General features: G+C 34.8%; 1 protein-coding gene across 2 annotated transcripts in view; it reads right to left on the reverse strand.

Moving 5' to 3' along the window:
• The window catches only part of VPS50 (VPS50 subunit of EARP/GARPII complex), an 80251-nt gene that overhangs the window by 37360 nt on the left and 30813 nt on the right, over nucleotides 1-12078 (reverse strand). For both annotated transcript variants that reach the window (XM_021551762.2, XM_021551761.2), the window contains exons 13-17: nucleotides 10760-10895; nucleotides 6105-6196; nucleotides 5326-5420; nucleotides 4597-4695; nucleotides 1245-1335 (exon numbers count right to left, since the gene is read on the reverse strand). In XM_021551762.2, the coding sequence (XP_021407437.2) occupies nucleotides 1245-1335; nucleotides 4597-4695; nucleotides 5326-5420; nucleotides 6105-6196; nucleotides 10760-10895 (513 nt within the window). The remainder of the gene's footprint in view (nucleotides 1-1244; nucleotides 1336-4596; nucleotides 4696-5325; nucleotides 5421-6104; nucleotides 6197-10759; nucleotides 10896-12078) is intronic.

The raw sequence follows: 12078 nt of genomic DNA on the forward strand, positions 1-12078 counted from the left end.
TTTTATTTCACAGAAATAAGGAGATAAAAAAATACTTAAATTCTATCAAAAAATACAGTTTTCTTTACACAAGTTACTAAATAATTTACTAAAGCTGAAAATTTCTTGTTGACATTTTATTTCTAAAAAGTTGTCAGGATTTTTAACTTCTCAAACCCACTGCACAGTTTCTGGTCACTGGCTGAGTGCACAAACATTTGCAAATGCATGCACCAAGTAGAACCCAAAAGGCATAATTTGTTTACTTTTTTTTTTCCTTAAAAAACACAACTTATCTCAGATGACATACCATTTTTATCTATTAAACTCTAGCTATTGATATTCATAATGGCAAAATGTACATTTTTTTAACTGAAGGTTTAAAGATTGAAACATATGCAGCTAAAAGGACTACAATGTCAGATTTCTGTTTGCTTGAACAAGTCCGTAACTTTCTGCCATTTTCTGCTGCTCCAGTCCCTTGAGCAGTATGTACAGATTTATAGTCCCAGTTTTTTACTAAAAATATTATTGATTTGCTGCTGGATGCTGCTGAGGGTCCTCCATTCCTTCCCCTCCATACTTTTAGTGACCCAGTAGCCTATTGCTTACTTCCACAGTTAACTCCACAGAGGTTGCAAAATGATCTTGCTTAACACTGCTGTGCTAAAACATTTCTGTACCTTAGTTATAGCTTTAATCACAGGCACCAGGTTTTATTTGGCAAAACAAGTTAATTTCATCCACCACATGCTAAAAATGAAAAAAAAAACACTTCAGAGTATTAGAAGGTGAGTACTGTAATTACTTGCTTTCAGTTGGACTTCACCACAGAAGAATATTTTTTTTCCTGTCCAAATGAGGCGGCATGAACTATGTTTCCAGAAACAGATGCCAAGTTGCTACAAGCCAGTGAGCGCTCATGCAACTACTTTCAGGCACTCATGTTTTAGCATCTTACTGTCAGATAAATAATTTAGAAATTAAAAACAGACATAGTACACTGAAACGGGAAAAATAAAGGCTACCATTATGCTTACAACTCCAGCATCTTCCATATAAACCTCTGCCTATCTGAAACAGAAGCACTACTGTTTCAAAAGCATTCGACTCCTAAGTTTCTAATAATTCATGAAGTAAAACTAAGGAGCTTTTAGAAGCCATTAAAAACATTTGTACAGTAGTTCATGGACTTCACTACTTCTTAGAACATCATGACTTAGTTATTAAAGTATTAATTTGTATATTTTATTCATAGAACATACATGAAGCTGCAAAATACTAAAGCTGGATTTAACAGGACAAAGTTCCCAGGTCTCATTCTCCAAAAACATTCTTAGTTCTTCAAGACGGGTTCTGAAACACAAAAGAATATTCTTAATTGGCAGAAAGATTCAATCACAAAGTTGGCAATTACTTCACTTCTGCAGTGAAAAACTCCTAAAACTGTACAAAAAGTTACACTTTAAAACAAGTATTTAAGCAATTCTTCTAACCAACAAACCACCGAATGCTGTGGCTACCAAAACAGTGTGTTTTTTATGACACCCCTGGAGAAAGATATTCTTTGAGACTATCTCTAAAATTTGTGAACTAATTTTTTAAATCAAAACCATCAGAAATTATAGAGAAATTATAATCTACATTTATGCAGAAATATTGGATCTTTTTCCTCTGTAAACCGTAGAAAGCAATATAATATATATAAACATGCCACTAACAGCACAACAGCTTCTGAGAGCCCACATAAGACAGATGCTTCTTTCAAACACACTGAAGCCAACAGAGGGCAAAGGGAAGAGGAAAGAAATAATATTCTACAGACATCTCAACATTTCAAAGAAAAAAACATAAATGGCTATTAGTCTCTAATTTTCTTCATAGCTTAATTTTACTATTGTATCAGTAATATAGTAATAAGGAAAAGTAATCAAGCCATTACATCTCTGCATTTCTTCTGTTGTTTTTAATCACCAGAAAAGCCTCCACTCTGTTGTAAGCAGAAACATCTTTGATAAAGAAAAAAAATTTGCCACATAAATGGAATATATAGGAAAAGACAGCAATGAATACTTTTTGGGATCACATTGCTCTGTCTTTTCCTCTTAATATAGGGCATATGATTTTGTTTAACAAGTAACAGTTGGTAAACTATGCACTGGGTTTCTAATTAGGCAATAAAATATTCTAGGAATACCACAACTTCAATAATGAATTACAACCACCACTACAATTAAAATTTGCTTGCCACAATGAGATAAGCAATGTGCTGAATTGTAACTACAGTTTGCGGTGTTTATTTAAATTCCCAAGTTAAATACAAATAGACTTCAAGTGCTATTTTCAGGGCATTGAGCACCCATAGCTTGCAGATCTTCTCACAGAAAAGGCAATAGAAACAACAGAGATGCTGTGAAAACCAGCATTAGAGATTAAAAGTCTTTGTGAGGGATACTGAGGTGAAAGTCATAGAAAAGCAACCATTTAAAAGCCACACAACAGGTTTTGTAGCATTTTAAACATGAAAACAAGGCTCTGACAGAGTACTTAAACAAATGCTCTTAATTTTCACCAGCATGTATGTGTAGAAAGGCAATTGCATGAAGACCTGATGCATTAATTCTGTGAAAAGCTTAAGTGATCCCACAGACCTTTTTACAAGTGTACCAGTACATATAGTAAATTGCATTTCAAAAATCATCTTATTGATGCTCTTTGCCAAAAGCCCATTCTGATTTTTCAGAACAATCCATTGGCACCCAAAAAACAGGCTTCCTGTATGCTCTAGTACTATGTTCTCTTCTATGCTTTTTGAATCACACAGCCAATTCCTTTCAATATTTTCTGTATGTTGGCAGTTCTCCATAACACCACACTGCCCAGGAGGCCATGCATGTCAAATTACACAAAAAACTGATTACTCCTGGACTCCAAGCATTTCAGTTCTGTGTAGCTTTCATGTACTAATGAATCCTTAAAAGCACTCCTGCTTTTTTTTTAACCTCCAATTAAATATCCAAGAGAAGTGAAAGCCACATTAGCTTGATCTGAAAAGGCAAGATGCTTAAAGCTTTCCATAAAACAACCCAGGGCATATAGCTCTGAGACAGGGTTTTTTATGTTTTTCCTTCTGAGAATGAAAACAGCAGCCAATTAATCTTCACAATACCCATGCAGCATAAAACACTGCATAAAAATATTCAAAGGTTTCATATAATTTAATTCATGTCAATAAATATTTCATTCTATTTTCATAAGAACTACATTATCTTAAAAACACAAGTTATTTCAAAAAATTACTATTTCTATACATATTTCATCAATGTTCCTTAACCTTTATTTTACTCAAAGATAATTCAGAAAATTAGCCTATGATTGCTTAAGCTGTTTATCATATACAGAACTGTAACAGTCAAAATTGTATTTACTTAAACCTACAAGGCATTATGTGATAAGTCAGTGTAGTAAAAGATGGTTAGGTAGACCAAAATTGGTTCATGAAATTCTGTTTGGGATTCAGAAAAAATTCAAGAAATAAAAACAGGTGGCATCTCCTGACAAGACATAATGTGGATCTGATTAAGGCTCAAGATTTTCAGACAACTGGAACTGAGGTCTTCTTCAAATCATGAAAACGAACTCCTAGCAACAAAATAACAAAGCTGGAAGAAATTCCAAACCACATTCTCATCTTCTGAATTCTCCTGCCCTAATTTTCATACTTCATGGACTTTAGGCAGAAAGTCTCAGACTTTTCAAATGACTCTGGATGTATTAGATGTATGATAGCACCCAAACAAGAGGGCAACAGATCAAGACTAGGAAAGTAAGCATTTCCTACAGCATGGAAGGCTGTATTTCTTCTCTAGTTTTTCTAGTTCTTCTAGTTTCTAGTGTATCTCTTTCTAGTTTTTACACCCAGAAAGATCATAATGCTAGAAAACTAGAATTAAAAAGTCGTCAATCATCCAAACCAAAAAATTTCTAAAATCAAGGCAACTAAAAGAAACAAACAGAAAGTCTTGATGCTGTTATAGCCATATATCATATCTGGGTCCAGAGAATGCCTGTCCATGACAACACATGACTGGCCTCAGCTATGACAATACAGCTCATTGAAATGTAGTTACATCCTGCCAACGAACAAGCCATGAAGACATGACATTCCAAAGGATGGACTAATATCTTACTTGATTCAAGACAGAAATGCATATTGAAAAAACATTTCAGAGTCATACATTATAAATCTTCTTAAACAATAGAACAGAAAAAGAAGACACAATTTTGCTACAAAGTATGGACTTCAAAGGCATTCCTCCTCAAGATGCCAGGAGACAAGAGAAAACTTAAAAAACTACTGAAATTCTGCATTAAAAAGCTGTTCATCTTTTATCTGACTAGCCTGCTGCAGAACTACAGTTTTCCACAAAGACAGTGGAAGTGAAGGCTTCTCTATCCTCTCCCCTTCTTCACGGCTCAGAGCTTTAGTCTCATCAGGAAACATACTCTACAGGCAACCTCAACACAGGAACATTATGCAGTGTTTTCTTTGGAAAACGTTTACCCAAGAACAATAAATGACATTAGAATCATCTACTGCACATATAATAGTCTCACCTGTGGTATGTTTTGAAATAGTTAACGCTTTGTTTTCTGATAGATTCTTGCAAAACTTCAGACTTACTGCCACAAAATTCTTCTCCAACCTGCATCAGCCTAAAGTAATAAAACAAAGTTTAGACATATTTATGGATTTCTTAATACTGCTGTTCCAACTGTGAGTGTAGATGTATCTTCATAAACACAGAGTACCAATGTTATATTGCAATGTTAGGGTCGCATTCCACAAAAGTCCATGTCTCATTTTCCTTCAAATCCTACCACTGTGTGCCATACACATAAGAGACAAAAAGCCATAAGCAAAATAAATGTATTTTTGAGAGCCTGCTACACAGGGCAAGCTGCCAGTTCACAGTCTCAATCTGTCATTTTATTACCAAAACAGAAAGATATCAATTGTACAAGTTGGCAGTACCACAGCATTTTTCTGCTTGACTCAGACTCCCTTTCTAAGAGCTCTTAGAAAAAAAAAAATTACTGCACACCCCATATCTTAAAAGGAGACAATACTGAAGTCATATCACTTATGCAGCAAATGGTTCATGCTACTCCTCCTAAATACATCCTCATAAACTCTCACATATAGAAGAATTGATCTTCAAGCTACCAGCACATTTGAATGAAATTAGCATCAAAATGCAAATATCAGCCTTAATCAACAGTGCTATCTGACCAGAGCTCATCTGTGGACACGTACTTAAAGGTCTTATGACCACACCAGCATACCTGCTGATAACATCAAGGACAAATATGAAGTCATCGTATTTGAAGTTAGACAGATCTGTTCCCAGAAGATACATTTTCACTTTCAATTGAACATCCTACAAAATACAAACAAGTTTTTGTATAGTTAATACACTGAAGACAAAAAGTGAAGGTTTGGATGCTTGGTTCATTAATGCTTGTTGGTTGTTCGCACTTAAAAATTCTTTGAGATTTAGAATAGAATTCCATTTTCTGTAACATGGGTAATTTCTCTAAAACAATTTTATAATCAGTTTGTTTAGCACTCTATAGCACAGACAGAGTCAATCCTAGATGCTTTATCATCAATGCAAGAACAGAACTCAGCTTTTTCATCATACATTTTGGGTGACACTGTACACCCAACTGATCCAGTAATCACACAAGGAATACCATGAAACCAGCCAGGTTCACAAGGCTCCAGGTTCTCCAGAGTTATGGTTATACCAGAAATATAAAGCAGTATACAGAGAAAAACATATGAGAAGAAAACAGATTGTGTGGCAGCACACAGGTTGAAAGAAATGGGATCAGACTAAAAGTACTGTTACTATGTTTTGGTATTTTGACTGAGTTTGGAAGCATTGCAACCACTGAGTCATAGAAATTATATTTCCATGGTCACTTTAAAAAGTCACTTAAAAAAAAAACCTAGAGACATTTCTTTAAAAACATTAGTATAAATATAACCATAACTAATATTGGAGAGGTGGAAAGGAGGGAATAAATACCTAGACGGAAACAAAATTCAAAAGCCATACCTGCCATATTCGTGAAAGTCCATGCTCCAATTTCTTTTTTACATAGTTGCGGTCAAAACTGTTCTCTTCAGTTCCAATCACATTGTTGCCATCTGAAATTTCAGGTTAAAGGCATTCTAAGTATTTCCAAAAGCTTTGAAATTTATCCTACGCAGAATTACATTTCCTTAGCTATTGCCATATTATTGATTATGCAAACTCCAGAAGAGCTACTTTTCTCTAAATTTTTGAACAGAAATGAATAATGCACATATAAGCATATAAGCATGATATGCAAATACAGACCAGGAGAGTTTCATCTCCTGGATACCAAACACTTGTCCCAGTAGTGTTCCTTAGGTAGTAATGTACTGCAGGGATCACAGTGAGAGCTAATCCTCACTGACCCTTGCAGTTCTTCATTACTAGGCTTCACAGCTTTTTCCAAACAAACTCCTGGCTTAGCTTCACCTTCCTTAGAGAAAAGAGCAATTTTTTCATGCCTAATTTTGTTGCCTACTGAAGTAAGAGTCCCGAAACATAAACAATGTACATACATCCTCCATTTCTCAGCACCATGAAATTTCTATCAACAAAGTAAGTGCTCTTTCCTTGTCACGCCTTGCCCTGGATCCAGACATTTCAGTCTAGATGAATATCATGAAAATATTGTGAACACCTTACTAAAAAGGCCAGTAAGAAATGGGATGATGGATACAAGATTTTATCAGCCTTTTCAGATGCATGCAAAACAGATCCTGCAACATTATCTGGACTACCACATATTTAAGAGAACAAAAGAAAAAGTACCCACTAAAAGGAATTGTTATGACTTGTATCAAACACTGACAATTCCATAAAACCAAAATAACAATATAGCACAGCAGTCTGACCATGTTTTCATTGTATCTTCTTCAGAACATCCAGTGTTCATTGTCAAGTGAGCAATTTCCTTCTGTAACAACCACCAGTTATAAATAGCACTTAGCAGTGCCTCATTCTCCCTGTCCTAGGCCAGTCTCCTGGTAAGTAGAACAGTGTCATCGTTCTCATAAACCATCTAATTTCTGATTTGAACCTTTCCAGAGTATGTTTCTCAGAACAAGAACTATTACAAAAATATTCCTATCAGCTTAAGAGGAACAACAAAAAATATTGTATCTTCTACATCTGTACCTCCATTTAAATTCAAAAAACAGATGTGGGGAATATGAATACTGAGAAGGATGCTGGCCTTGCTTGATTTCTTTCAGACAGAGCCATAAGGTGTGGCTGGACACATTATTAAATTATGAACTTTATCTAACACTGAGAAAGTTTTACCTGTAAACTAGGGATTACAGCAGTGAACATACAAACACTACCAAGAACTACTGGCACACTAGCTGAGTTAGTGTGCCGACAAGGCTGAAACTCAAGAACACAGAACCCAGCACAGTAACCAGCCAGAATGCAAAAGTTTCTGTACTGTGAATTGAATAACTCCTTATCAAAATTAAAAAAACATAATAAAATACAGTCCGGAATTTGGGTTTATATTTTCAAGGCTGCAAACCTGTGTTCAACTTTTTACTGTGTTAAGGCATTGAGACTGCTTTTGCAGGTTAACTGAGAATCTACCCTAATAATTCAAAATTAGATTATAAAAGGCTGTTTTCTGTGCAAACACGACCTAAACTTAATTCCATACTATCTACTGTTGCAAGACATGCAAAAAAATGTCCCTTATGAATGAAAAAATCATAAAACAAATATTACCCACTGCCTGCATAAATCATAATTTACTAACTGTACCTAAATATGCTCATCTTCTGAAAGTAATCATTCTGACAAATTCATGTTCCTGATCTTCCGTGGAAGATTAAATGAAACACAAACAGAAATAATCTAATTTCCATAACCTGAAAACCTCTAAGTGGATTTAACCTTTCCCAGACTATCAAGGAAATAAAACCAGCAATCTTAGACACGGCACATTCTTTGTGTGTTTCTGCAACCTCCTCTCTTTTAAACTTCCACAGACTGAAGACAATGCTTGACCTGTTCTCTAGATCAAGACCATAGTCCCTGTACTCACAAACTGCTATTCATGAAGGAATGGCTGGACAGACACTGCAATATGGATGTTATTGTTCACTAAAAAATCACTGGAATATTCTGTCTCTTGTCAGTCTCCCAATGGTCTTGGTTTATGGCCAGTCATGCTAAGAGGTCTTGTTTCCAATCTTTTAATGAACTGCAATGCAGCTAATTTCACATATGCAAACGCATTCATTTAGGACAACTTCCTTGAAAATCAAGGACTGCACAAGCGTTTACACATTTTGCAGTGAGGAATTTGGAACAAGCAGAGAACACATATATTCATAACTACACATAAAAATAAGGATCAAAACCACCCAAGAGTTATTATTCTAGATGCCTCATTTAAATACAGTAATTCTCCAAGTTTTTCAGTATTTCTCAAAATTCAAAAAGGCAGTTTTCAATCATAACAAAAGGTTTTTGTTTAATCCTTGCACAGTAGAGGAAAGCAAATAAAAGGACTCAATCAAATCTCTGTCTTCTAGCTTTACTCTTTGAATACTAAGCAAGTCTTGCATAGAATTTACACTGTACTATAAACAAAACATTTTGAAAATTAAAATTATTGAAATTGAATTTACATCCTACGTTATCTTCTTCTCACTTTTCTTTGACTCTTTTACAGATACTAGAGCTGTTACCAACTTTTACCCCTAGGACTACCCATGTGAAATCAGGAGTTTAAATGCTACAGGGATCATTTTACCATTCATTTTAAGGTCTTCTGTTAAATCTTTGTCTCATTAATACATAAATTCCATCAATGCCATAGTAAATTTCGTGCTTGCTATGTGAAAATCCAGCTGAATCAGGCAAGCCCTCACACAAACCAGTGCGACTCCAAAGATCACTTTGCTTTGAGCAGAGAAGACAAAAATTATCTGCACAGGTCCCTTTAAAACTAATTTTCTATTTGATTCTTTACTAAAAATATAAACAATGCTCTGACCACAACAAGCAGTGTAATGGAAAATTTTCCAGTAAATAGTTTATTTTGAGGGATGAAACCCCATCTTATAGAATTTACTGTTTACCATACAAACAACAAAACCATAGACTAAGTAGCATCTCATTAAATATGCCATAGAATTAATTTCATGTTATGTTGATAATTTTAGTTCACTTTATCTTCGGTTGGATTAAACAAGTCCTACATATACTTAATTCTGTCTTTCCAAGGAGTTCTTTTGGATAAGTTTCACTACTAAAATACAAAGAGCTTTATAAATAATGTCTTTCAAGTCCAGTTTCTCACATCTACAGTTGTACTTATGCCCTAAGATCAAGAGTCCCTTGACACATTTAAGGTACTTTCTAAGAGTCCTGAGATTAACTGGGACAGCTATGAGTTCCCAAAATTATAAAAGCCAGATATAGTTGTACATCTACTGCTCCAGTCTGTGGGGTTATTTGAAGAACTCCAGCATAATCTCCTGAACTGCCTCCCTGGTTCCCTCTGACATATATGCCCATCCTACACAAATTTTACTCTTTGACTTTACCACATATCATAGTTAGTAAGTATGAAATGACAATTCCCTGTACAGTTTCAATAATTACTTGTAGAATAAGCAGTGACTTTTAGAAAAAAAAACAACCAGTAGATATTTACAGTCCCTCTAAAATTAAATTGTACTTCTAAAATTCCCTTCTGTGTGCTTTACCATTGCTGAGGTATTTGAAAAAGTGATTCAGTAGATCACTACATTTCAGTTGTGCATTATAGCTAAGCTGTATGTACAGAAAATTAAAAACTGAGTGACAGAAGGTTAGTAGTAAACATACCAAAACACTCTGGCATGTATTTAAAAGCAGTGCATCTAAAATTATGCATCTGACTGTATAGATGACTTTATTGGGCTTAATGGCTTCTGTAGAAGGCTTTAGAATGCAGATTGTTTTCTCTTCTGAGGATGTCACAAGTAACAGCTCTAAGGAGGACTAGTTTATAAGTGTGTATGTGGCTGAATTAGGATCTACTGCAATCATTTTTCCATGCTCTTTACATGAGCATGTAATGCACCTGCTTGATTTTACACCTGCAAAAAACACAGCAAAATGGACACAATAGAAAATGTAACTATCTTATTTAACCTGTAAATGTAAATATTATTGAGAATGGGCAATTCAATCAAAACTCTAGACTTTTTCTTCACACCACACTGCAAAAGCAAATATTTAGACTCTGAGTTTTACATCTGCTATAGCTATAAAATCTTACAACTCAAGCAATGGCTTCAACTCCAAAATGAGCTCCAGCAATCAAAAATAATTTTTTTTACAAAGAAAATAGTTTTTTGCTATCTTTTTTTTAAGATTCCACGCAACAGGAGAAGGACATTTTCCCTAAGCACTGTTCAAAATAATTTATATCTGCAAGACTGGCACATACAAATATTCATTTAAAAATTAACCTTACACCAAGAAGTAAAAAAATCCAGTGAGTGCTTTAGTCCTTACTGTACATTATCAGCAAAAATGCTGAAGGCACTGAGTCAAGACCACGAAGATATCAACACATAAATTAATAAGTTGAGCACAAGAAAAGTTATTTCCAAATATCAAGAGTTTTATTTCCAGAAGTTTCTTACCAGAAGACACAACATCTGCCTCATCTTGGTCATGGTTCTCATGCCACTGCATCGTCCGGTAGTAACTGAGCATGACTTCCCAGAGGGCTTTGCAGAGATCAGCAAGGCATGGAATGTAGCTGTCTGAGGTAATGTGCTGCAGAGCAACAAACACCATTGACAAGCTTCAAAATTGTGTTCATTTTTTGCTGCAGCAACACAGACTGTAAGAAACTCTTCAAATTCATACAGCAGAGCTGAGATAGATCAGTTTCATGTTCAAATGTATTTTAAGAAGTGACAGATTCCTGATTTTGGTCAACTAACCAAATGCTGTCCAAAAGTACTAAGTGTTTTTGTTAGCACCTCTTTTTTAATTTTCTCAATTGGCCTGTATGTTAACTACCTCTTACACTTATTTTACAGTGACATAGATACAGATGTAAGGCTATCTCACTATCAGAGGGATGCAGCCACCCCTGTGTGTCAGTTCAAGGACACAGACTTTTGTACTGCAGTGTGACAGAGAAGCTTCCTGGCAAATATCCCATTGGGTTGAACGATCTTTAAAGTAGTAGTTAAAATGATCTTTAAAGTAGTAGTTAAAAAAGAAAAAAAAAAAAAAAAAGAAGAAAAAGAAAATCAACAAAAAAAAACCCTTACTGATTCAGCAATTTTCTCTACTAACATATCAGTAAATGCTACTCTTATTTCAGGGCTTTTAGTATCTAAAATCGAAAGTTTTCTTGTGCAAATCACTATATCTGAAGACATAATGACCTTTCAGTGGACAGGAAGAAAGGATTACTTACTAAATATCAAGGTAATTCCATTTAAACTAAGGAAACAACCTATTTTCTTTGAGCTTATATTAGAACAAAGAAAATCAAAACTTGAGACTAAAGCAGCAAGGCTTTGTCCTGCTTCAGAAATATTCAAAAAGAAAAAACATGTAAAAGCATGGCATATTGCTAAGAACAGAAAGACTCAACAATGAAACAGTGACTCTGACTGCACAGGCACTAACTTTCATAAATGCTTAAGAATTTCTGAAAACATTACTATTTTTAAAGGATTCACATTATTATAATATCCAGTTCCTGACTTCCAAAAAGATTCAAACAAAACAAAGAAAAAAGCCACTACAGTCCCCCACTACCCATGTGCAATGGAAATAAGCTAGATGAGTTCATTTTGACAGATTTTTAGAAACACACAGCAGCATACCTGCCTCAAAAGGAATAATTCAATTTTATATGACCTCCCTTTCTTAATTAAAGTACTCCATCACCCTTTATATGTTAAGGGCATGCTGGCTTGACAGCATTAGGCAGCCTGAA

This window comes from Lonchura striata, chromosome 1, assembly GCF_046129695.1.
Source record: "Lonchura striata isolate bLonStr1 chromosome 1, bLonStr1.mat, whole genome shotgun sequence".
Lineage (NCBI taxonomy): Eukaryota > Metazoa > Chordata > Aves > Passeriformes > Estrildidae > Lonchura > Lonchura striata.